At 44.5% G+C, this 27,050-nt stretch overlaps 1 protein-coding gene across 1 annotated transcript; it reads right to left on the bottom strand.

Annotated features, from left to right (window-relative positions):
* Window positions 1-8,232: 8,232 nt before the first annotated feature.
* LOC141258781 (uncharacterized) lies at window positions 8,233-10,633 on the bottom strand. The gene has a single exon (XM_073673896.1). It carries the CDS (start codon window positions 9,434-9,436, stop codon window positions 8,246-8,248), a length of 1,191 nt encoding a protein of 396 aa, XP_073529997.1. The 5' UTR covers window positions 9,437-10,633; the 3' UTR covers window positions 8,233-8,245.
* Window positions 10,634-27,050: the final 16,417 nt, after the last annotated feature.

The raw sequence follows: 27,050 nt of genomic DNA, 5'->3' as shown, positions 1-27,050 counted from the left end.
TCTTCCGTCAGGCGATGTACATGAAGTGCATAGGGTCCTTTGGCACACTGGTGCCAGGTAAAGGTGACCTCATCACCCAGGTAAAGGTCACGACCTCTGTGTCCCTCCGGTAGGTGGGACTCGACATCTCTTCTGGTCACGAAGACGTCGCCGGGGGTGTGATGATCTCTGATGAAACCCCAACCGTGCTGCAGTTGGAATTTAATTACAGTCCCGGTGGCACGGGGACCGTGGGCTGCACGGGGGTTCCGTTGGGTCCGGCTTTTCTGCTCTGCACTCCGGATTTGCAGCCGCTCCTCGCGGACCCGCCTCTCTCTCCTTTCTCTGTCAAAGACCTCTAACTGCTGCCGGCAGCACTCTGCTCGCTGGGCTGCGGCCGCCCGGGTCTCTTGAGTGAACCCGATGAGGTCTCCTCCAGTGGGGTCCCACGCAAACTGCGCTTCCTCCAACGAGAGTGGGGTGATCTTGGCGGGCGCCGGAGCCGGGATCAGGGGCTAATCCAGGGGTCTTTCTTTCCGGAGTCGGGGATGGTGGTACTCCGGTGGCCACACAAAGGGCTGCCCATCCGGGCAAGTGTGCTGGGCCAACAAGTCCTCACCCAGGTGCGGCACAGTGGAAGTTGAGGGCGCGGTGGTGGTGGCAGCGCCCAGGTTTACTAGGCCTTGCGACCAGGCCTGGGGCACCCTGAAGGTGAAGGGCACCGTGAAGACGGCGGCGCCCGGGTGTACTTGACTTTGCGACCAGGCCGGTGGCTCGGCAGAGGTAGAGGGCGCTGTTGGTACTGCGGCGCCCCGGGGTACTCGGCCCTGCGACCAGGCCGGTGGCGTCTCCTGCTTGGCCGCGCTCAGGGTTGAGGCGCGTGACGTCACAGGGGGCGTGGCCGCGGCTTCTGTTTGAGGCCTAGTCGGGAGCGGTGACGGTGCAACGATGGGCACGGCAGGGGAAATTTCGGGCTCTGCGACGGGGAGCTGGGGCAGACTCACGGCCTCTCGGCTCGGGGTAGTGACGTCCCCTTTACCTGCCTCCGTTTCTTTAGCTCCTTCCTCGGCGTCGTCTCCGGCCTTGATTCCTCCTGCGCCATCCTCAGAGGCGGTCTGACTCCTCGTCTCGGGTGGCGTGCTCCGTTGGCGGGTTCCTGCCTGCAGGGCCATCTCTCTGCTCCATGTGGCCAGTACGTCTCGCTGCACTCGGGCCATCCTCTGAGCCAAGCCCTCCAGTGCGGTCCGTGCATGCTCCCGATCTCTGGGGAGCTGCGCCAGGATCTCCACCAGGCCTTCTGGGGTTGTCGCTTGCAACAGGCTCCTGACCGCTGGGTCGGTGCTGCCTGCCTCCCCCTCCATCTCCGGGTACGACTCCTCCAGACTCCTCTCCAGACTCCTCCAGGCTGCACCCATCTTCTCTCTTTTGTTCTCTCTCCGCCCCCATTGAGGGCGGTCCTGGGGCAACTTGGTGATTGTCAGTTCCAGGGGCAGACCCCCCACGCTGATGGACATCTCAATCATTGCAGTCTCTGCTGGTGGGGGCGGTCTTCGTTTTTGGCGCCATTCTTGGTCCTGGCCCACGATGGGAGGTGGCCTCTTGCCACCCTCTGGCACGCCCATAATGGCGTCCGCTCTGCCAAGGCGGGAAATCTTCTCAGATGGCGGGAACCGCTTCCCAATGGCGGGAAACTCTGTGGATGGCGGGAAAAGACTGCAGATGGCGGGCAAACGGCGGGAAATGATCCGAGATGGCGTCCGATGGCGGGGACCCTCCGGAATTGGCGGGATACTTCTTTTTACGGTAAATATGAACTTTTCTTCAGGCACGCAGTACCCGGTGGTTGCGGGCACGTTATCCTGCCGACTACGCCAAAGTTGACGCGCCCCCTGGGCCATGTTCAGGGGATACCCGAAGCCGGATCTGTATGGGGGTAATAGTCCTTGTGGCGGTGACCCGGTCCGTGCCCAGGGTGTCAAACTAAGTGTGTGGCAGTCTTTGTAGATGTTGTTAAGTGTCGACTAAGCCACCCGTTGAGTGCGGCTTTGAAGCCGCCGCTGCAGAGCAGTCCGCTGAGGCCGGTGGTATATGTGCAGCAGTGATGGTATAACCCCCAACGGGAGAGGTATGGCCTCAGGGCAGCAGGTGTGGATGATGGGGGTTGTGATGATGCAGGAAGGAGAGGCAGAGTCAGGAGATGCAGTTTCAGGGTTTTTACTCACTGATGTTGCTTTAGTCACTCTGGCCTTGAGTGACCACCCGAGCCGTGCTGCGTCCACCAGGTCCTGGACTCGGCCAACCCCCAGGCAGTCCGGAGCGTGGTCCTGAGCTTCCCTGTCTCTCTCTTCCTCCTGGCCGTTCCCACCAGGGATCCACCTTTGGCCGGCTCCCTCGGGTCTCCTGGTGGTCAAACCTCCTCTGGGTTCCCTGACCCTATGCTTGGTGTGCCTTTCTGGTGGATTTGGTGAGGGTCGTGGCAAATCTTGACCACGACCTCCGGTTCCTGGCTAAGGGTTACTTCTGCCTCTGCCAGCTTGGGTTCCGGTACCCGTGTCCGCCAACCCCTCACCCTTTCTGGTCTGTTTCTGGGTTCTTGGGGTTCCTTCTGTCTTTCTCTCTGGGTCCTTCTGACTCCTCTCTCTCTCTCTCTCTGCAGGCCTTGCTCTGGAGCTGGGCCCAGCCGGAGCCACAGCTCCCTGTCAGCCCTCCTGGCTGAGCTCCTCTGCTCTTCTCCTCCTGCCTGAACTGAACTGAACCCTTATCTAAGATGGTGCCCACCTTATATACTCCCTCTATGTGTGAACCCAGGTGACCAGCACCCAATGGGCTCCTAGCTTTACCCAGACTACTCCCCCTATCTGCCCCTACACTACTGGGATGTTCCACCCCCCTCCCACTCCAGCCCGGGACAGACGCTGTCGTACCTGCACATATACTGGTGGGAGTACCGTTGTTCTGTCCCCCGGAAATGGGATGTATGTAGTGCATGCAGCCTACTAAGCTCAGTTCCACACTCCATCCTTACCCGGGAGTGGAATACCACACCTCTGGCTTGAGGTGTAATACCCCTGTAGCAGCCGAGTCCTCAGGGTGCTACACTTCACCACTGTGTATCCCCAGACTTTGCTACATAGTTCAACTCTGCTGATCTTCTCTGCATTGAACCTGGTGAACTGCAACTCAGCTCCTGGTTCGCATTTTTTCAGCCTAAATTATTCCAACCAGACCCCCTGCTGCATCAGTGTCACCTGTCTGTGGTGTGAGACTTAAAGGGAACCTGTCAGCTGATGCATGCTGCCAAAACAGTGGGCAGCATCTATCAGTCCCTGGATGTTCGATCACAGCCACACAGGCAGAGGCCTGCCAGTCAGTGTCAGTGGGTGGAGAGAAGCTGCCGGGGTCCCGCCTGTAGGACTAGTCACCTGCGCGGCATGACTGTGATCAAACAGCCAGGAGCTGATACATGCTGCCCGCAGTTTGGGCAGCACCTGTCAACTGACAGGTTCCCTATAAAACTTGGTATTATATCCTTCTCTTATGCCGAGTTTTCTTTTTGTTATTTTTGTGTCTTTTGCTTTTTTTGTATCACACATACAGTAACTTTATTAAACTCTTTATTTCAGAAGATACTTTACATGGTGCAGTTAATATTCGTGTGTTAATAATGTTGATCCCCCATCTACAGTATGGATGTCTGCATGCAAAGGATTCAATGATCCTTTACAAAATTAAAATAACTTTTTTATAATAGATTTTTTCCTCCTAAATCTCATAAGAGAATTAGTTAAATTCCACCCTCACATTATAGACAGTGAAAGTTAGTGCACCCGGAGGACTGACTGCATTAAGATCTGTTGCCAAATTCTCCCTTATGTAGCAACAGATTGATAAGTGATTGTATCCGCTGCCGACGGGCGCAACAATTTATAACTGCTGGACAGAGGGGAACAATTATTTATCAAGATTCCTACATGTGATTATCCTGTCCTCCATAGTTCTTCTCCATTACATCACAGAAAAGATCCATATCTGCTCCAAGGCTGCATTTCCTGTTCTTCATTATAATCATAGAGAACGCAGAGTACAGCGATCCATAGAAAGAGGAACAGAAAGCACCAAAATCTCATGTTACTGCATTATACAATGTTCTAACAAATAGGAGCAGTGAAGATATGCAGATCCAGATAGAATAACATCCGGACTTATAAATGGAAAATAGTAGTTATATTCTTGTACATAGAAGCAGTATTATAGTAGTTATATTCTTGTATATAGGGGCAATTTTTATTAGTAAAAAACAAACAGAACATATTACAATACAATCCGATCAAAAAACAAAAGCAAAACCATAATCATTCAACAGAAACAAAAACAATAAAAATCTAATAACATAAAAATATTACAGTAGAATTAGCTCAAGTCCATTGCTCTCGAAATAGGGCGAGAGGAAAAAAAAAAATGAAACGATTAACCAACAAAAATTGATTTGTTATTGTATATCAACAATAATCCATGTGTACATTCCTCCATAATGTTTTGTTTTTACCATTTTTCCTGATCTCTAGACATTTTATACACCTCAATTCAGACAGGATCAGGCTCACGGCTGCGGTGTGATGGAAGGGTTCACTGCTGATGGAGACGCAGGTTCTCGTATGCCAGTGATAGTATTTTATGACTGTTATTATCAGATACATGGTCCCCCGGTCAATGTTACTTACAGTAGATGGGACACCATAGATGATATCTGGGTATTTTAGGGTCAGCAATCTTGGGACTTTTAACTTACAAGTTATTTCCTCCCATATTTTCCTCCCGCCCCAGCACTCCGTTATAAAATGTGCCATTGTCTCTTCTTGCTGACAGCCCAGGGGACACATTCGATCTGACACACTAAGGTACTTAAGGTTACCCCGAACATATAGTCTTCCATGTAGCGACAGCCAGGCGATGTCAAAAAACTTAGCTGGGAGTCTCGCTGCATTGAGAAACCTCAGACTTTCCAGCAAGGTGGTAGTTGTGCAGTCTCTCAGTGCAGGCTGCACACAAAAGAAAGTCCGGCATATCCTGACATACAGGTCCTTCCTGGTCTTATTCTCAATTTCATACTTCTCTGCTCCCCACTTCTTCAGACACCTGAGACCATATTCCAGATACTGGGGGAGGTGGTCACCTGTCCATCTCCTCCTCTTGAGACTGCCGCCTCGCACCCAAGACTCTGCAAAAGGCAATATCCAATCCCTGATACTATTTACCCACAGGGCACTTGAATCCAGGTTACCAAAATTAACTTTCAGAAACATGGAGTCAAAGAAGACCCTCGGATTTAGCATATCCAGCCCACCCTCTCTCCGCTGCAGGTAAGTAATCCCTCTTTTTACTGGGTTCAACTTATTCCCCCACAAGAGTTGGAAGAACAGGCTGAGGAGCCTCGCCGAGAAAGATTCTGGCAAAGGAAAAATGACAGAGACGTACAAGAAGACGGGAACCAAGTAAGTCTTCAACATAGCGACCCTTTCTCTGTAGGTCAGCCTCCAGTTCTTCCATCGCTGAACCTTTGCATTTCCGGTTTCCAATTTCTCTTCCCAATTTAGCTTGCCATTATCATCCCTCCCAAATTTAACCCCTAGGATCTTAATATGGGTGGAGGCTTTGGCAAACTGTGGCAGATCAAAGCCTGGTTCAGAATCCAATGTCCACAGAGCTTGACTCTTTTCAAGATTGACCAGAGACCCAGAGGCCTCCGAGTAGCTTCTGATTGCCGCCGATAACATCCGCACCTCATGAGGATCAGATATCACCAACGTCACATCATCCGCGTAGGCGACAACAGTCAGAGGCAAGCAGTGGGGGACCGGCACCCCCTGAAAGTCACACTCCTGTAGTGACCTCAAAAACGGGTCTATGGCAAAAACATACAGGAGCGGACTGAGCGGGCAGCCCTGTCTCACCCCTGCCTCAACTCCAAAAGTATCACCCTGCCAACCATTAATCAGAGGAAAGCTCACCGCCTCTCTATACAAAGTCTTCAGCCAATCCACGAATTGTCCCGGAACACCGTACTTTGACAAAGTGGCCCACAGATAATCGTGATCAACCCTGTCAAAGGCTTTAGCCTGGTCCAGACTGACAACATATCTCCCACACCGCAGAACTTTACATCTCTCAAACATCTCCCGTATCGAGATGACTGCTCCAGAGATATTCCGCCCTTTTACTGTGCCAAACTGAGAGCCTGCCAACAGTGCCGGGGACAAACAAACTAACCTAGAAAACAGGATCTTTGCCAGAATCTTCCTGTCTACATTCAAGAGGGCAATCGGCCTCCAGTTCTTGATGTCGCTTGGCTCTTTACCTTTAGACAGGAGAATTAACGAAGACACTCTCATGGATGGAGGCATCAGGTGATTTTCTAGACAATTTTTGTAAACATCCACAAGAATTGGAGCCAGGAGGTCTCTGAATTTCTTATAGAATTCTGCTGTTAAACCATCTGGACCTGGTGCCTTCTTCAGATGTAACTTATTAATGGCCTCCTTAACTTCCTGCACCGTTAATTCTGCTGTCAAAGGAGAAAAGTCCAGATCGTTAGTGTCAGGCATTGGAGTTGCCTCCAAGAATTGAGCCATCTTGTCTTTATCCAAAACTTTCCTCTGAAACAAGTCAGTATAATAAGATCTCACGACCCCCAGGATACCCTCCCGAGATTCCTGCAATACACCCTGGGAGTTGGTGAGACCTGTGACCAATTTATTAGCCACCCGCTCCCGGCAATTCTCAAAGGGATCAGGTGCCCCCAAGGTCCCATAATCCCGCTCAAGAACCAGGGAGGTATACCTGCTGTACTGATACTGCCTTATCTCAGATTTCAGCCGGTCAATCCTCTCTTTGTCATCCCCGCCCGCCGAATAGAGTGACTCCAATTCCTTACGCAGTCTTAGGTACTGGCTGTACTTGTTCCTCCCTTTATTAACTGATAGTCTCTTCAAGAGGGATCTGATATCATCCTTGACGTCCTCCCACCAGTCGGCCATGTTGTCATAGAAATCTACCCTCTGTAAATGACCCTGAAAAAGGAAGTGGACACAACTCCGAACATGCATGTCATCCAGGAGGCTGGAGTTTAGCTTCCACAACCCTCTACCGATGTCAGGACGGTTAGTGGCCCCCAGGCAGAAACACAAGGCAAGGTGATCAGAGAAAGGAACGGTTTTCTCACTGATGGCACTGACAACTTCAGTAGGACTCACAAAAGCCAAATCTATCCTACTACTTCTGTTGGAACATGAGTAAGTAAATTTTGGCGTCCGACCTCTTTGCGTAAAAGCGTCAGTCAGTCCGGTCTGCAAAATTATGTTTTTTAAGACTTTGCCATCCCTGGTCACTGTCCTGCCTGAGATACTGTCACCAGATGTCATTATGGCATTAAAGTCACCTGCCATCACCACCGGGAGAGAGGTGAAGAGATATGGCTTCACATTATTGAACAGCTGGATCCTGTCAGTCACTGTCTGAGGCCCATAGATGTTAATAAGCCGGAGCCGTCTACCCTGAACAGTGGCTTCCAGGACCAGACACCTTCCCATAACCACCTCCGTCATTCTATGTAAAGTCACATTATTGGTGTTAAACAGGATAGCGACCCCGGCATAAGGCTCCACAGCCAGTGACCAGAATGACGGACCAGATCTCCATTCCCTCTCAGCCTCTCTCATAAGCCCCAGAGATGTCAATCTTGTTTCCTGTAGGAAAAAGACATCTGCATCAAGGTATCTCAGATGGTCATACACCGCATGTCTCGTCCTCCTCACCTTAATGCTGTTCACATTACTTGATGTAAATTTTAGGGAAAATCCGGCCATAAGAACACAGTATAAGAGGAGCAGAGAAGTAGAACCCGTCATCATAACTCAGAGGTGTTCTGTCCACTACTGGTCTCCATGTCTGACGCTACATTAGAGTCTATAGGTAAGGGTTTCCGCTTTGTAGGCGGAGGGTCCTCTGTTTCCCTCTCACACTCGGCCTCTATTCTTTTCAATTCCTGATCAAAATCTCCATCTGACTCAGATAGAACTTCATATCTGTTAGATACGACCATCACACCAACACCACTGCTGACTTTTTTCTTGGCTTTATGGTCAGCATCATATTGTTCCTCGGGTTTACGGGAGGACGTGTCTTTTTTCCTCCTTTTGGTCTGCTTGCTGTTACTATTATCAGGTAGAGATGGTGATACAGATGTGCAGGCCTCTTGGGGCGGCTGGCCTTAAAGGACAACCTCCATGCTCCCCTGTGCACCCTCTTCACACTGCTGCTCTGGTGTTACATGGTCTGACCCTTGGTGGACCTCTGATCTAGTGAGTATCTCCCCTGACATTAAGGCCTCCTCCTCCTGAGCCTCTGCTCCTACCACCAAATCCTCATCAGGAAAGTCCCTGCAGATGTTATGCCAAGCATCGGGACAGTCCTTGTGAGGGTGGCCGATCTTCCCACACAGGTTACACCTTATATTCTGGCAGTCTGCAGCTACATGGCCGACTTCCCCGCACAGACTGCACTTGACCACAGTACAGGAATTTGCCAGGTGACCCGCTTTGCCACATTTAAAACACTTACGAGGCTGCCCAGGATAGAAGCAAACACCTTTCTCCCGCCCAATGAAGAAGGAGTTGGGTAAGTGGGCAGTGACATTGTTACACTGGCGCAGCTTCACCAGGACCTTCCACCCTCCCGTCCAGATACCATCAATGTCACGATTCTTGGTGAGGTCAGAGACGAGGTCACAATGCCTCCGGAGCCACACCACAATGTCCTGCGGGGGAACAGCCTCATTCCAGAAGATGATATTTACAGTGACTGTATCTGGCCTGGAAATGGGAACAAAGATAAATTTGTTCCATCCATCCGTGTCCCTGAACTTAGGGAAATTAGCCCAGAATCTGTCCAGATCAGGCATGATTTTAAAACTGACATCATATCCCTGTCTGTCTGGAAGATTAATCACTGCCAAGATATTTAATGGCGCAAACCCCATCTGACGGCACAGTAGCTCCCTGACCACAAACCTCCTGTCCGGCAGATCCTCCTTGAGACCTCTATGCTTAAATCGCACCACGTTCCTTCTTTTGAAGGCCTGGCCGGTATAGTTGGTGCCAGAGGTGAAGGACGGAGCACCACGGCTCCAGGCATTACTGTGGGGAACCTGTGGGGTCACACTGGGCTGACTAACAGGGGGAGGGTCCGCTGCAGGGGGACCTGTCACCTCTTGTGCATTAGGTATCAAAGGGGGAAAATCACACACATTATTATCAACCACAATATCTTTATGAGGCAATGTGACATCCACCACAGACTGCGAGCCCCCTCCAGCCTCAGAGCCCCTGGGTACAGTGGGGTCATCCCCAGCCTGTGCATCAGCATTAGGGCTGTGCTGTGCACCATCAATACACACAGTCATACATGCAATGTCCTGCTCTTGTGTTGAGCATTCTGGGACTTGTGGTGCCTCTACTGGATTCTGAGGTACATGTTGCTGCTCAGGCTCAGCTACAGTCTGCTGCTGCTGCAGTATTTGTCCCTCCTGGAAACAGAAACGTGCAGCTTGTAACACAGGTCATGTCTGCTGCTTCAGGGGTTCATCCTGTACAGTCTCTGACCCTAATCCAGCATCAGAGGTCCTGGACTCCACAACAAAGTCCTGCTTGTGAGAGGTGAACCGCTCCCGGTTTCTGTAGGTCTCTGCCAGGGGCCCCATCCTCTCCAGGATACAGTCTATGTCCCTGACCACATTCGCCAGCTCCACACCCAGTGAGTAAAGTCTCTGGTCACACACAGCATTACTGTCAGGATTAGCAGCCTTCAGTTTATAGATAACATCAATCTCCATTTGCAGCATTTGTCTTTGCTGCTGTAACTCACCCATCTTCTTTACCAGGCCAGGTATCTCCTCTGCCAGCTGCAGCTCGGGTGCACGCGCCGTCTCCTTCTGAGGCTTGGACAATGGCTCTGGGTTTTTGAACACAGAGGTCTCCTTTGGTTTTACCACAGATGACTTTATGGTACCACTGCTGGCTCCGGGCTCCACAGCACTCTTATTGCTGCCACTCGCCTGTGCCCTTGTGCGTCCTGAGCGCGCCATGCCGGTCACCGTGTCTTGCTGCTGCAGGTTTTCTTGCAATGTCTGCCTCTCCAGAGATGTCCGTCTCTGCCTGTGTGGAGGAGTGAGCTGCACACCTGAGGCCGGTGATGGGAGCTGCCTCACCTTCTCTGCACCAGGCTGCCTCTGTTTACTGACAGAAGATTCCTTTGGGGAATTACTTGTTTTTGGACTTTGCTGCATTTCTTTACTTACTGACAGTTTCACTTCAGGTTTCTTTGCTGTAACTGCAGCTGCTGTTCCTTCCATAACTTTACTCACATTCACTCTGCTTTCTTCCTTCTTGGAAACAGTGGAGCTTTGGCTTGTTGCTTTGCATTGCTTAACGATGACTCTGGGATTTGTATTCCCATTAGAAGAAGCCTGGGAGTTGTCTCCCAGTGTAGGCCGGGAAGCCTGGGCCTTGCTTGGGGAGCTTCCCCGCCCAGGGTGGCCCCTCCCCGGGCTTGCTCCAGACATCAGGAGAGCTACTCAGACACGTCCTCACAGCTAGGAGGCAGTATTATAGTAGTTATATTCTTGTACATAGGGGCCTGTATTATAGTAGTTATATTCTTGTACATAGGGGCAGTATTATAGTAGTTATATTCTTGTACATAGGAGCAGTATTATAGTAGTTATATTCTTATACATAGGGGGCAGTATTATAGTAGTTATATTCTTGTACATAGGAGCAGTATTATAGTAGTTATATTCTTGTACATAGGAGCAGTATAATAGTAGTTATATTCTTGTACATAGGAGCAGTATTATAGTAGTTATATTCTTGTACATAGGGGCAGTATTATAGTAGTTATATTCTTATACATAGGGGGCAGTATTATAGTAGTTATATTCTTGTACATAGGAGCAGTATTATAGTAGTTATATTCTTGTACATAGGAGCAGTATAATAGTAGTTATATTCTTGTACATAGGAGCAGTATTATAGTAGTTATATTCTTGTACATAGGGGGCAGTATTATAGTAGTTATATTCTTGTACATAGGAGCAGTATTATAGTAGTTATATTCTTGTACATAGGGGCAGTATTATAGTAGTTATATTCTTATACATAGGGGGCAGTATTATAGTAGTTATATTCTTGTACATAGGAGCAGTATTATAGTAGTTATATTCTTGTACATAGGGGGCAGGATTATAGTAGTTATATTCTTGTACATAGGGGCAGTATTATAGTAGTTATATTCTTGTACATAGGGGCAGTATTATAGTAGTTATATTCTTATACATAGGGGGCAGGATTATAGTAGTTATATTCTTATACATAGGGGGCAGTATTATAGTAGTTATATTCTTGTACATAGGGGGCAGGATTATAGTAGTTATATTCTTGTACATAGGGGCAGTATTATAGTAGTTATATTCTTGTACATAGGGGCAGTATTATAGTAGTTATATTCTTATACATAGGGGGCAGTATTATAGTAGTTATATTCTTGTACATAGGAGCAGTATTATAGTAGTTATATTCTTGTACATAGGAGCAGTATAATAGTAGTTATATTCTTGTACATAGGAGCAGTATTATAGTAGTTATATTCTTGTACATAGGGGGCAGTATTATAGTAGTTATATTCTTGTACATAGGAGCAGTATTATAGTAGTTATATTCTTGTACATAGGAGCAGTATTATAGTAGTTATATTCTTGTACATAGGAGCAGTATTATAGTAGTTATATTCTTGTACATCGGAGGAGTATTATAGTAGTTATATTCTTGTACATAGGAGGAGTATTATAGTAGAATCATAGAATCATAGAATGGTAGAGTTGGAAGGGACCTCCTGGGTCATCTGGTCCAACCCCCTGCTCAAAGCAGGATTCACTAGATCATCTCAGACAGATGTCTGTCCAGCCTCTGTTTGAAGACGTCCATTGAAGGGGAACTCACCACCTCTCGTGGCAGCTTGTTCCACTCATTAATCACCCTAACTGTCAAAAAGTTTTTTCTAATATCTAATCTGTGTCTCCTCCCATTTAGTTTCATCCCATTGCTTCTAGTCTTTCCTTGTGCAAATGAGAATAAAGATGATCCTTCTACAATGTGACAGCCCTTGACATATTTGTAGACAGCTATTAAGTCTCCTCTCAGTCTTCTTTTTTGCAAGCTAAACATTCCCAAATCCTGCAACCGTTCCTCATAGGACAGGGTTTGCAGACCAGTCACCATTCTGGTCGCTCTTCTCTGAACTTGCTCCAGTTTGTCTATGTCTTTTTTAAAATGTGGTGCCCAAAACTGGACGCAGTATTCCAGATGAGGTCTGACCAAAGAGGAGTAAAGACCGATAATGACTTCACGTGATCTAGACTGTATGCTTCTGTTAATACATCCCAGAATTGTATTTGCCTTTTTTGCTGCTGCATCACACTGTTGACTCATGTTCAGTCTATGATCTATTAGTATACCTAAGTCTTTTTCACATGTACTGTTGCTTAGCTCTATTCCTCCCATTCTGTATATGCTTTTTTCATTTTTATTACCCAGATGTAGTACTTTGCATTTTTCCCTGTTAAAAACCATTCTGTTGGTTGCTGCCCACTGCTCCAGTTTATTTAGGTCTTTTTGAATCCTCTCTCTCTCTTCTCTAGTATTAGCTATCCCTCCTAGCTTTGTGTCATCAGCAAATTTAATCAGTTTACCCTCAATTCCTTCATCTAAATCATTGATAAAGATGTTGAACAATACAGGTCCCAGGACGGAGCCCTGTGGTACCCCACTTGAGACATTCATCCAGCTGGATGTGAAGCCATTTACAACCACCCTTTGAGTCCGATCACTAAGCCAGTTATGAATCCACCTAACAGTTGCCTGGTCCATTGCATACTTGGTCATTTTTTCAATAAGGATGGTGTGAGATACTTTGTCAAATGCTTTGCTGAAGTAGTTATATTCCTGTACATAGGAGCAGTATTATAGTAGTTATATTCTTGTACATAAGGAGCAGTATTATAGTAGTTATATTCTTGTACATAGGGGCAGTATTATAGTAGTTATATTCTTGTACATAGGGGCAGTATTATAGTAGTTATATTCTTGTACATAGGGGCAGTATTATAGTATTTATATTCTTGTACATAGGAGCAGTATTATAGTAGTTATATTCTTATACATAGAGAGCAGTATTATAGTACTTATATTCTTGTACATAGGCGCAGTATTATAGTAGTTATATTCCTATACATAGGAGCAGTATTATAGTAGATATATTCTTGTACATAGGAGCAGTATTATAGTAGTTATATTCTTGTACATAGGAGCAGTATTATAGTAGTTATATTCTTATACATAGAGGGCAGTATTATATTAGTTATATTCTTGTACATAGGGGGCAGTATTATAGTAGTTATATTCTTGCACATAGGGGCAGTATTATAGTAGTTATATTCTTGTACATAGGCGCAGTATTATAGTAGTTATATTCTTATACATAGGGGGCAGTATTATAGTAGTCATATTCTTGTACATATGGGGCAGTATTATAGTAGTTATATTCTTATACATAGAGGGCAGTATTATAGTAGTTATATTCTTGTACATAGGGGGCAGTATTATAGTAGTTATATTCTTGCACATATGGGCAGTATTATAGTAGTTATATTCTTGTACATAGGCGCAGTATTATAGTAGTTATATTCTTATACATAGGGGGCAGTATTATAGTAGTTATATTCTTGTACATATGGGGCAGTATTATAGTAGTTATATTCTTGTACATAGGGGCAGTATTATAGTAGTTATATTCTTGTACATAGGCGCAGTATTATAGTAGTTATATTCCTATACATAGGGGGCAGTATTATAGTAGTTATATTCCTGTACATAGGAGCAGTATTATAGTAGTTATATTCTTGTACATAGGGGCAGTATTATAGTATTTATATTCTTGTACATAGGAGCAGTATTATAGTAGTTATATTCTTATACATAGAGGGCAGTATTATAGTAGTTATATTCTTGTACATAGGCGCAGTATTATAGTAGTTATATTCTTATACATAGGAGCAGTATTATAGTAGATATATTCTTGTACATAGGAGCAGTATTATAGTAGTTATATTCTTGTACATAGGAGCAGTATTATAGTAGTTATATTCTTGCACATAGGGGCAGTATTATAGTAGTTATATTCTTGTACATAGGGGCAGTATTATAGTAGTTATATTCTTGTACATAGGCGCAGTATTATAGTAGTTATATTCTTATACATAGGGGGCAGTATTATAGTAGTTATATTCCTGTACATAGGAGCAGTATTATAGTAGTTATATTCTTGTACATAGGGGCAGTATTATAGTATTTATATTCTTGTACATAGGAGCAGTATTATAGTAGTTATATTCTTATACATAGAGGGCAGTATTATAGTAGTTATATTCTTGTACATAGGAGCAGTATTATACTAGTTATATTCTTGTACATAGGGGGCAGTATTATAGTAGTTATATTCTTGTACATAGAGGCAGTATTATAGTAGTTATATTCCTGTACATAGGGGGCAGTATTATAGTAGTTATATTCTTGTACATAGGGGGCAGTATTATAGTAGTTATATTCTTGTACATAGTCGCAGTATTATAGTAGTTATATTCTTATACATAGGGGCAGTATTATAGTAGTTATATTCTTGTACATAGGAGCAGTATTATAGTAGTTATATTCTTATACATAGAGGGCAGTATTATAGTAGTTATATTCTTGTACATAGGAGCAGTATTATACTAGTTATATTCTTGTACATAGGGAGCAGTATTATAGTAGTTATATTCTTGTACCTAGAGGCAGTATTATAGTAGTTATATTCCTGTACATAGGGGGCAGTATTATAGTAGTTATATTCTTGTACATAGGGGGCAGTATTATAGTAGTTATATTCTTGTACATAGGGGGCAGTATTATAGTAGTTATATTCTTATACATAGGAGCAGTATTATAGTAGTTATATTCTTGTACATAGGAGCAGTATTATAGTAGTTATATTCTTGTACATAGGAGCAGTATTATAGTAGTTATATTCTTGTACATAGAGGCAGTATTATAGTAGTTATATTCTTGTACATAAGAACAGTATTATAGTAGTTATATTCTTGTACATAGGGGCAGTATTATAGTAGTTATATTCTTGTACATAGGAGCAGTATTATAGTAGTTATATTCTTGCACATAGGAGCAGTATTATAGTAGTTATATTCTTATACATAGAGGGCAGTATTATAGTAGTTATATTCTTGTACATAGGAGCAGTATTATAGTAGTTATATTCTTGTACATAGGGGGCAGTATTATAGTAGTTATATTCTTGTACATAGAGGCAGTAATATAGTAGTTATATTCCTGTACATAGGGGGCAGTATTATAGTAGTTATATTCTTGTACATAGGGGCAGTATTATAGTAGTTATATTCTTGTACATAGGGGGCAGTATTATAGTAGTTATATTCTTGTACATAGGAGCAGTATTATAGTAGTTATATTCCTGTACATAGGAGCAGTATTATAGTAGTTATATTCTTGCACATAGGAGCAGTATTATAGTAGTTATATTCTGGTATATAGGGACAGTATTATAGTAGTTATATTCTTGTACATAAGAGCAGTATTATAGTAGTTATATTCTTGTACATAGGAGCAGTATATAGCAGTTATATTCTTGTACATGGGAGCAGTATTATAGTAGTTATATTCTTGTACATAGGAGCAGTATTATAGTAGTTATATTCTTGTACATAGGAGCAGTATTATAGTAGTTATATTCTTGTACATAGGGGCAGTATTATAGTAGTTATATTCTTGTACATAGGAACAGTTTTATAGTAGTTATATTCTTGTACATAGGAGCAGTATTATAGTAGTTATATTCTTATACATAGGGGCAGTATTATAGTAGTTATATTCTTGTACATAGGGGGCAGTATTATAGTAGTTATATTCTTGTACATAGGGGCAGTATTATAGTAGTTACATTCTTGCACATAGGAGCAGTATTATAGTAGTTATATTCTTGCACATAGGAGCAGTATTATAGTAGTTATATTCTGGTATATAGGGACAGTATTATAGTAGTTATATTCTTGTACATAAGAGCAGTATTATAGTAGTTATATTCTTGCACATAGGAGCAGTATTATAGTAGTTATATTCTGGTATATAGGGACAGTATTATAGTAGTTATATTCTTGCACATAGGGGCAGTATTATAGTAGTTATATTCTTGTACATAGAGGGCAGTATTATAGTAGTTATATTCTTATACATAGGGGCAGTATTATAGTAGTTATATTCTTGTACATAGGGGCAGTATTATAGCAGTTATATTCTTGTACATAGGGGCAGTATTATAGCTGTTATATTCTTGTACATATGAGCAGTATTATAGTAGTTATATTCTTGTACATAGGAGCAGTTTTATAGTAGTTATATTCCTGTACAAAGGAGCAGTATTATAGTAGTTATATTCTTATACATAGGGGGCAGTATTATAGTAGTTATATTCTTGTACATAGGGGGCAGTATTATAGTAGTTATATTCTTGTACATAGGAGCAGTATTATAGTAGTTATATTCCTGTACATAGGAGCAGTATTATAGTAGTTATATTCTTGCACATAGGAGCAGTATTATAGTAGTTATATTCTGGTATATAGGGACAGTATTATAGTAGTTATATTCTTGTACATAAGAGCAGTATTATAGTAGTTATATTCTTGTACATAGGAGCAGTATATAGTAGTTATATTCTTGTACATAGGGGCTGTAACATACCTGGCGGCGTCCTTGCATGGTGGTCCATCTCCCACTGTGCAAGAGCGCGCACTTGATCTCCAGTCCAGAATGTCTCTCTGGCTTCCCTCCTTGCTGTCTGTTTGTCTGTTTTGGCTGCATAGGGCGACGCCCGCTGAACTTCCTGTTTCTTGTACCTGCTGCGGACACGCCCCTGTTGCACCTTCAGCCTATTGCTGTCCATCTTTGGGTATTTATACCACCTTCTTCCTCAAGATGGCGCCTGAGCATTGTGTCCTGTCAGTCGGCTTTTTTGTCTCTGACATGCCAGGTCCTATCCTGTTTTCCTGCCTGTTTTCCAGTTCTGTGTCTGAACTGTGGTCTGTTCTTGTGAACACGCTTCTTGCCTGTTCTTTCGCCTTCTAGGGGCCGTATTCCTAGATCTGCCTGTCTGTGCCTTGCGGTATCTGTTCCCGTCTGAACAGAGTCCTGTTTGTGTCTCTGCCTTTCGGTATCTGTTCCCGTCTGAACAGAGTCCTGTTTGTGTCCCTGCCTTGCGGTATCTGTTCCCGTCTGAACAGAGTCCTGTTTGTGTCCCTGCCTTGCGGTATCTGTTCCTGTCTGAACTGAGTCCTGTCTATGTCTCCTGCCTTGTGGTATCAGTTCCCGTGTCTGACCTGAGTCCTGTCTGTGTACTCTTGCCTGCTGCCTTTCCTGGAGGCTGTATTTCCAGGCCTGTCTGAACACGCTCCTAGCCTGTTCCTCCCGCCTTCTAGGGGCCGATTACCTAAATCCGTTCCTGTATCTTGTCTGTCCTGTCTGAACACGCTCCTTGCCTGTTCGTTCCGCCTCTCTGGGGGCCGTATTCCCAGACCCGCTCCTGTATTCCGCTGCAGTGTCGGTCTCTTCCGTACACTCAGTTCCAGTCTGAACTCTCTCCTATCCTTTACCTGTTTTGCCTCTATGTCCGTTCCTTTCCTTTTTCTGCAGAGTCTGAACTCGTACCTAACTCCTGCTTGTTGTCTCTGTACTCCCGTTTGTGAGTTTGTGGTCCACGTGCTACTTCACTGCAAGTACCCTGTGGGTATCTGGCTCTGCCTTTCCCTTCCTGTCTGTTCCGTGTGAACAGAGCCCTGTCCGTCCTGCTCTGACTCCTTGCTCACTGCTCCGGCAGCCTTGCTCCGCTCTGACCCTTTTGCTCTCTGCTCCGGCAGTCCTGTCCTGCCCTGCTTCTGCTCGCTGCTCCGGCAGTCCTGTCCTGCCCTGCTTCTGCTCGCTGCTCCGGCAGTCCTGTCCTGCCCTGCTTCTGCTCGCTGCTCCGGCAGTCCTGTCCTGCCCTGCTTCTGCTCGCTGCTCCGGCAGTCCTGTCCTGCCCTGCTTCTGCTCGCTGCTCCGGCAGTCCTGTCCTGCCCTGCTTCTGCTCGCTGCTCCGGCAGTCCTGTCCTGCCCTGCTTCTGCCCGCTGCTCCGGCAGTCCTGTCCTGCCCTGCTTCTGCCCGCTGCTCCGGCAGTCCTGTCCTGCCCTGCTTCTGCCCGCTGCTCCGGCAGTCCTGTCCTGCCCTGCTTCTGCCCGCTGCTCCGGCAGTCCTGTCCTGCCCTGCTTCTGCCCGCTGCTCCGGCAGTCCTGTCCTGCCCTGCTTGTGCTCGCTGCTCCTGCAGCCCCGTCCTGCTCTGTTCTTGCCCACCGCTTCGGGCGTTCCCTCTCTGCTGTGGTTGTCTACCGCATCTGCGGTTCTGTGACCCAGTCTGTACTGGGTCTTAACCTTTCTGTGCTCCAGCCCGTCCTTTCGGCCAGTACCTCCCTGCCTGCATACTCGCCTGTATCCACCCATCTGCATACCTGCCGTGTTTGCTTACATCCACCAGTCTGTGCCAGCCTAACCTGCCTGTTCCAGTAATCCCAGTGTGGGTCAACCCCCGTGTCCGGAGTTTGACCTGGAGTAGCACCTGGTCCCTCTGCCCGGTTTCTCCCTGGTGCACTGGCGTCGTATGCCGTCGTGCCACCTTGGTCGGATCGGCCAGATACTTAGTCACGCCCCTCCAGGCACTCTCCGGTCCATGGTCCAGTGGAACCACAACACCCGCACACGCCAGTCAGTCCGGGCGTGTGCATAACAGCATGCTCAGGCCATGGTTCCCGTTGAGCCCCACGGCCTTCGCTCTCTGAGAAGTTTTCCAGCGAATACATGCATTAAAAATAAATAAATAAATTTTTTTTTTTTTCTCAGCTGAGTTCCAGGCAAATTACGCACCCGTCCAGATGGATCTATCTGCTCTCGTTCCTGCGGATCCGCTACGTTACTATGGGGATCCAAGACAAAGTCGTGCATTTGTGGAGCAATGCATGCTACACTTCAAGTTCTACCCTCTATGTTTTCCCACCGATCGGGTTAAGGTGGCATTCATTATGTCTTACCTGGCGGGTGATGCCTTGGAATGGATCAACCCCCTATATGAAACACAGGATCCGATCCTCCTGGACCTAATGGCCTTCCTGGTGGCCTTTCTAATGGTCTTCGATGATCCTAACCCGGAGGCTCCTGCTGAAGCTTCACCTCCCAATGTCCCGGAGCAGCCCCGATGGGTAATGTGTGTGGGTAGCGCAATAGTCCTCCAGCCCAATGAGACTACTGCCCACCCAGAATCCTCACAGGGTGACTACGCTTTCCGGAATACTTCTCCCAACCTCAAGAGGCAGTCCAGACGTGCTAGACGTAGAGGCAAGCCGTCACGCCAGGGTCTGTCCTCCCTGAGACCTCCTGACCCCAACCTTGAAGTCCCTACTGAAGCTTCATCTCCCTGTATCCCGGAGAAGCCCCAACGGGTAATGTGCGTGGGTAGTGCTCCGGTTCTCCTGCCTGAAGAGACTTCTGCCCATCCAGACTCCACACAGGAGAACTTCCTGCACCCGGCATCAGATGCTTCACCCACTTTAACCGGTGTGCATGTCCAAGGATGCTCCAAAGCTGTGGTTACCTCAGAGTCTGTGCACCTCTACTACCGGGCGGAGAACCCCCTGTTGTCTCCTGAATCCTCCGGGATACCACTCGATGACAAATGGAGAGAGACTTCTCTACACTTGGTACTCGATACTTTGTCCGCTTCGTCCTGTGAGCCTGACAATGGGTACCCCAAAGTGGTAGTTACCCCCGAGTCTCTACACCCCTCCGACCAGGCGGAGGACCTCCAGTTGTCTCCAGAACCCTTCGGGGTGCTACCTGATAGCGAAAGGACAGAGACTCTCCTATACTCTGTACCTGATACCTCGCTCGCTTCGTCCAGTGAGTTCAACCTAGTGTACCTCGAAGCAGAGATTACCCCCAAGTCTCTGTCCCCCTCCAACCCGGTGAAGGACTTCCAGTTGTCTCCTGTAGCCTCTGGGGTGCCACCTGAAAATATGTGGAGAGAGACTTCCTTGTGTGCTGTTCCTGGTACTCCACCCGTTTTGTCTGTTGCTGAGGATGGCTGGATAGGAGGTAGCATCCTAGCTAACCAGATGAGATCAATTTTTCCTGTGGACAGTGGAAGTGATCTCCTTGAAGTGAACGACTGGTCCTCGAATTCCCTGCGGAAGATTCTGGCAGGCCTGAAGAAGAGGGGGCGTAAGGGGGGGGGTACTGTAACATACCTGGCGGCGTCCTTGCATGGTGGTCCATCTCCCACTGTGCAAGAGCGCGCACTTGATCTCCAGTCCAGAATGTCTCTCTGGCTTCCCTCCTTGCTGTCTGTTTGTCTGTTTTGGCTGCATAGGGCGACGCCCGCTGAACTTCCTGTTTCTTGTACCTGCTGCGGACACGCCCCTGTTGCACCTTCAGCCTATTGCTGTCCATCTTTGGGTATTTATACCACCTTCTTCCTCAAGATGGCGCCTGAGCATTGTGTCCTGTCAGTCGGCTTTTTTGTCTCTGACATGCCAGGTCCTATCCTGTTTTCCTGCCTGTTTTCCAGTTCTGTGTCTGAACTGTGGTCTGTTCTTGTGAACACGCTTCTTGCCTGTTTTTTCGCCTTCTAGGGGCCGTATTCCTAGATCTGCCTGTCTGTGCCTTGCGGTATCTGTTCCCGTCTGAACAGAGTCCTGTTTGTGTCTCTGCCTTTCGGTATCTGTTCCCGTCTGAACAGAGTCCTGTTTGTGTCCCTGCCTTGCGGTATCTGTTCCCGTCTGAACAGAGTCCTGTTTGTGTCCCTGCCTTGCGGTATCTGTTCCTGTCTGAACTGAGTCCTGTCTATGTCTCCTGCCTTGTGGTATCAGTTCCCGTGTCTGACCTGAGTCCTGTCTGTGTACTCTTGCCTGCTGCCTTTCCTGGAGGCTGTATTTCCAGGCCTGTCTGAACACGCTCCTAGCCTGTTCCTCCCGCCTTCTAGGGGCCGATTACCTAGATCCGTTCCTGTATCTTGTCTGTCCTGTCTGAACACGCTCCTTGCCTGTTCGTTCCGCCTCTCTGGGGGCCGTATTCCCAGACCCGCTCCTGTATCCCGCTGCAGTGTCGGTCTCTTCCGTACACTCAGTTCCAGTCTGAACTCTCTCCTATCCTTTACCTGTTTTGCCTCTATGTCCGTTCCTTTCCTTTTTCTGCAGAGTCTGAACTCGTACCTAACTCCTGCTTGTTGTCTCTGTACTCCCGTTTGTGAGTTTGTGGTCCACGTGCTACTTCACTGCAAGTACCCTGTGGGTATCTGGCTCTGCCTTTCCCTTCCTGTCTGTTCCGTGTGAACAGAGCCCTGTCCGTCCTGCTCTGACTCCTTGCTCACTGCTCCGGCAGCCTTGCTCCGCTCTGACCCTTTTGCTCTCTGCTCCGGCAGTCCTGTCCTGCCCTGCTTCTGCTCGCTGCTCCGGCAGTCCTGTCCTGCCCTGCTTCTGCTCGCTGCTCCGGCAGTCCTGTCCTGCCCTGCTTCTGCTCGCTGCTCCGGCAGTCCTGTCCTGCCCTGCTTCTGCTCGCTGCTCCGGCAGTCCTGTCCTGCCCTGCTTCTGCTCGCTGCTCCGGCAGTCCTGTCCTGCCCTGCTTCTGCTCGCTGCTCCGGCAGTCCTGTCCTGCCCTGCTTCTGCCCGCTGCTCCGGCAGTCCTGTCCTGCCCTGCTTCTGCCCGCTGCTCCGGCAGTCCTGTCCTGCCCTGCTTCTGCCCGCTGCTCCGGCAGTCCTGTCCTGCCCTGCTTCTGCCCGCTGCTCCGGCAGTCCTGTCCTGCCCTGCTTCTGCCCGCTGCTCCGGCAGTCCTGTCCTGCCCTGCTTGTGCTCGCTGCTCCTGCAGCCCCGTCCTGCTCTGTTCTTGCCCACCGCTTCGGGCGTTCCCTCTCTGCTGTGGTTGTCTACCGCATCTGCGGTTCTGTGACCCAGTCTGTACTGGGTCTTAACCTTTCTGTGCTCCAGCCCGTCCTTTCGGCCAGTACCTCCCTGCCTGCATACTCGCCTGTATCCACCCATCTGCATACCTGCCGTGTTTGCTTACATCCACCAGTCTGTGCCAGCCTAACCTGCCTGTTCCAGTAATCCCAGTGTGGGTCAACCCCCGTGTCCGGAGTTTGACCTGGAGTAGCACCTGGTCCCTCTGCCCGGTTTCTCCCTGGTGCACTGGCGTCGTATGCCGTCGTGCCACCTTGGTCGGATCGGCCAGATACTTAGTCACGCCCCTCCAGGCACTCTCCGGTCCATGGTCCAGTGGAACCACAACACCCGCACACGCCAGTCAGTCCGGGCGTGTGCATAACAGGGGCAGTATTATAGTAGTTATATTCTTATACATAGGAACAGTTTTATAGTAGTTATATTCTTGTACATAGGAGCAGTATTATAGTAGTTATATTCTTATACATAGGGGCAGTATTATAGTAGTTATATTCTTGTACATAGGGGGCAGTATTATAGTAGTTATATTCTTGTACATAGGGGGCAGTATTATAGTAGTTATATTCTTGTACATAGGAGCAGTATTATAGTAGTTATATTCCTGTACATAGGAGCAGTATTATAGCAGTTATATTCTTGTACATAGGAGCAGTATTATAGTAGTTATATTCTGGTATATAGGGACAGTATTATAGTAGTTATATTCTTGTACATAAGAGCAGTATTATAGTAGTTATATTCTTGTACATAGGAGCAGTATATAGCAGTTATATTCTTGTACATGGGAGCAGTATTATAATAGTTATATTCTTGTACATAGGAGCAGTATTATAGTAGTTATATTCTTGTACATAGGAGCAGTATTATAGTAGTTATATTCTTGTACATAGGGGCAGTATTATAGTAGTTATATTCTTGTACATAGGAACAGTTTTATAGTAGTTATATTCTTGTACATAGGAGCAGTATTATAGTAGTTATATTCTTATACATAGGGGCAGTATTATAGTAGTTATATTCTTGTACATAGGGGGCAGTATTATAGTAGTTATATTCTTGTACATAGGGGCAGTATTATAGTAGTTATATTCTTGTACATAGGAGCAGTATTATAGTAGTTATATTCTTGCACATAGGAGCAGTATTATAGTAGTTATATTCTGGTATATAGGGACAGTATTATAGTAGTTATATTCTTGTACATAATAGCAGTATTATAGTAGTTATATTCTTGCACATAGGAGCAGTATTATAGTAGTTATATTCTGGTATATAGGGACAGTATTATAGTAGTTATATTCTTGCACATAGGGGCAGTATTATAGTAGTTATATTCTTGTACATAGAGGGCAGTATTATAGCAGTTATATTCTTGTACATAGGGGCAGTATTATAGCAGTTATATTCTTGTACATAGGAGCAGTATTATAGTAGTTATATTCTTGTACATAGGAGCAGTTTTATAGTAGTTATATTCTTGTACAAAGGAGCAGTATTATAGTAGTTATATTCTTATACATAGGGGCAGTATTATAGTAGTTATATTCTGTATATAGGAGCAGTATTATAGTAGTTATATTCTTGTACATAGGGGCAGTATTATAGTAGTTATATTCTTGTACATAGAGGTAGTATTATAGTAGTTATATTCTTGTACATAGGGAGCAGTATTATAGTAGTTATATTCTTGTACATAGGGAGCAGTATTATAGTAGTTATTTTCTTGTACATAGAGGTAGTATTATAGTAGGTATATTCTTGTACATACGAGGCAGCATTATAGTAGTTATATTCTTGTACATACGAGGCAGTATTATAGTAGATATATTCTTGTACATAGGAGGCAGTATTATAGTAGTTATATTCTTGTACATAGGAGGCACTATTATAGTAGCTATATTCTTGTACATAGGAGGCAGTATTATAGTAGTTATATTCTTGTACATAGGGGCAGTATTATAATAGTTATATTCTTGTACATAGGGGCAGTATTATTGTAATTATATTCTTGTACATAGGGGGCAGTATTATAGTAGTTATATTCTTGTACATAGGGGCAGTATTATTGTAATTATATTCTTGTACATAGAGGTAGTATTATAGTAGTTATATTCTTGTACATATGAGGCAGCATTATATTAGTTATATTCTTGTACATACGAGGCAGTATTATAGTAATTATATTCTTGTACATAGCGGCAGTATTATAGTAGTTATATTCTTGTACATAGGGAGCAGTATTATAGTAGTTATATTCTTGTATATAGGAGAAGTATTATAGTAGTTATATTCTTGTACATAGGGGGCAGTATTATAATAGTTATATTCTTGTACATAGGGGGCAGTATTATAGTAGTTATATTCATGTACATAGGGGGCAGTATTATAGTAGTTATATTCTTGTACATAGGAGCAGTATTATAGTAGTTATATTCTTGCACATACGAGCAGTATTATAGTAGTTATATTCTGGAATATAGGGACAGTATTATAGTAGATATATTCTTGTACATAAGAGCAGTATTATAGTAGTTATATTCTTGTACACAGGGGGGCAGTATTATTGTAGTTATATTCTTGTACATAGAGGGCAGTATTATAATAGTTATATTCTTGTACATAGGAGCAGTTTTATAGTAGTTATATTCTTGTACATAGGGGCAGTATTATAATAGTAATATTCTTGTACATAGGGGCAGTATTATAGTAGTTATATTCTTGTACATAGGAGCAGTGTTATAGTAGTTATATTCTTGTACATAGGAGCAGTTTTATAGTAGTTATATTCTTGTACATAGGGGGCAGTATTATAGTAGTAATATTCTTGTACATAGGGGCAGTATTATAGTAGTTATATTCTTGTACATAGCGGCAGTATTATAGTAGTTATATTCTTGTACATAGAGGGCAGTATTATAGTAGTTATATTCTTGTACACAGGAACAGTGTTATAGTAGTTATATTCTTGTACATAGGGGGCAGTATTATAGTAGTTATATTCTTGTACAGAGAGGGCAGTATTATAGTAGCTATATTCTTGTACATAGGAGCAGTATTATAGTAGTTATATTCTTGTACATAGGAGCAGTGTTATAGTAGTTATATTCTTGTACATAGGAGCAGTATTATAGTAGTTATATTCTTGTACATAGGAGCAGTGTTATAGTAGTTATATTCTTGTACATAGAGGGCAGTATTATAGTAGCTATATTCTTGTACATAGGAGCAGTATTATAGTAGTTATATTCTTCTACATAGGAGCAGTGTTATAGTAGTTATATTCTTGTACATAGGGGCAGTATTATAGTAGTTATATTCTTATACATAGGAGCAGTATTATAGTAGTTATATTGTTGTTCATAGGAGCAGTTTTTTAGTAGTTATATTCTTATACATAGGAGCAGTATTATAGTAGATATATTCTTGTACATAGAGAGCAGTATTATAGTAGTTATATTCTTGTACATAGGGGGCAGTATTATAGTAGTTATATTCTGGTATATAGGGACAGTATTATAGTAGTTATATTCTTGTACATAATAGCAGTATTATAGTAGTTATATTCTTGCACATAGGAGCAGTATTATAGTAGTTATATTCTGGTATATAGGGACTGTATTATAGTAGTTATATTCTTGCACATAGGGGCAGTATTATAGTAGTTATATTCTTGTACATAGAGGGCAGTATTATAGCAGTTATATTCTTGTACATAGGGGCAGTATTATAGCAGTTATATTCTTGTACATAGGAGCAGTATTATAGTAGTTATATTCTTGTACATAGGAGCAGTTTTATAGTAGTTATATTCTTGTACAAAGGAGCAGTATTATAGTAGTTATATTCTTATACACAGGGGCAGTATTATAGTAGTTATATTCTGTATATAGGAGCAGTATTATAGTAGTTATATTCTTGTACATAGGGGCAGTATTATAGTAGTTATATTCTTGTACATAGAGGTAGTATTATAGTAGTTATATTCTTGTACATAGGGAGCAGTATTATAGTAGTTATATTCTTGTACATAGGGAGCAGTATTATAGTAGTTATTTTCTTGTACATAGAGGTAGTATTATAGTAGGTATATTCTTGTACATACGAGGCAGCATTATAGTAGTTATATTCTTGTACATACGAGGCAGTATTATAGTAGTTATATTCTTGTACATAGGAGGCAGTATTATAGTAGTTATATTCTTGTACATAGGAGGCAGTATTATAGTAGCTATATTCTTGTACATAGGAGGCAGTATTATATTAGTTATATTCTTGTACATAGGGGCAGTATTATAATAGTTATATTCTTGTACATAGGGGCAGTATTATTGTAATTATATTCTTGTACATAGGGGGCAGTATTATAGTAGTTATATTCTTGTACATAGGGGCAGTATTATTGTAATTATATTCTTGTACATAGAGGTAGTATTATAGTAGTTATATTCTTGTACATACGAGGCAGCATTATATTAGTTATATTCTTGTACATACGAGGCAGTATTATAGTAATTATATTCTTGTACATAGCGGCAGTATTATAGTAGTTATATTCTTGTACATAGGGAGCAGTATTATAGTAGTTATATTCTTGTATATAGGAGAAGTATTATAGTAGTTATATTCTTGTACATAGGGGGCAGTATTATAATAGTTATATTCTTGTACATAGGGGGCAGTATTATAGTAGTTATATTCTTGTACATATGGGGCAGTATTATAGTAGTTATATTCTTGTACATAGGAGCAGTATTATAGTAGTTATATTCTTGCACATACGAGCAGTATTATAGTAGTTATATTCTGGAATATAGGGACAGTATTATAGTAGATATATTCTTGTACATAAGAGCAGT

The sequence above is a fragment of the Phyllobates terribilis genome, unplaced genomic scaffold, assembly GCF_046119375.1.
Source record: "Phyllobates terribilis strain yellow unplaced genomic scaffold, ASM4611937v1 Scaffold_3__8_contigs__length_932513732, whole genome shotgun sequence".
Classification (NCBI taxonomy): domain Eukaryota; kingdom Metazoa; phylum Chordata; class Amphibia; order Anura; family Dendrobatidae; genus Phyllobates; species Phyllobates terribilis.
The sequence above is the reverse complement of the archived record's forward strand: the minus strand, read 5'-3'. Positions and strand labels throughout refer to the sequence as shown.

Coding starts and splice junctions, on each gene's coding strand:
- LOC141258781 (XM_073673896.1), bottom strand. CDS start 9,436: ATGACTGTGTGTATTGATGGTGCACAGCACAGCCCTAATGCTGATGCA.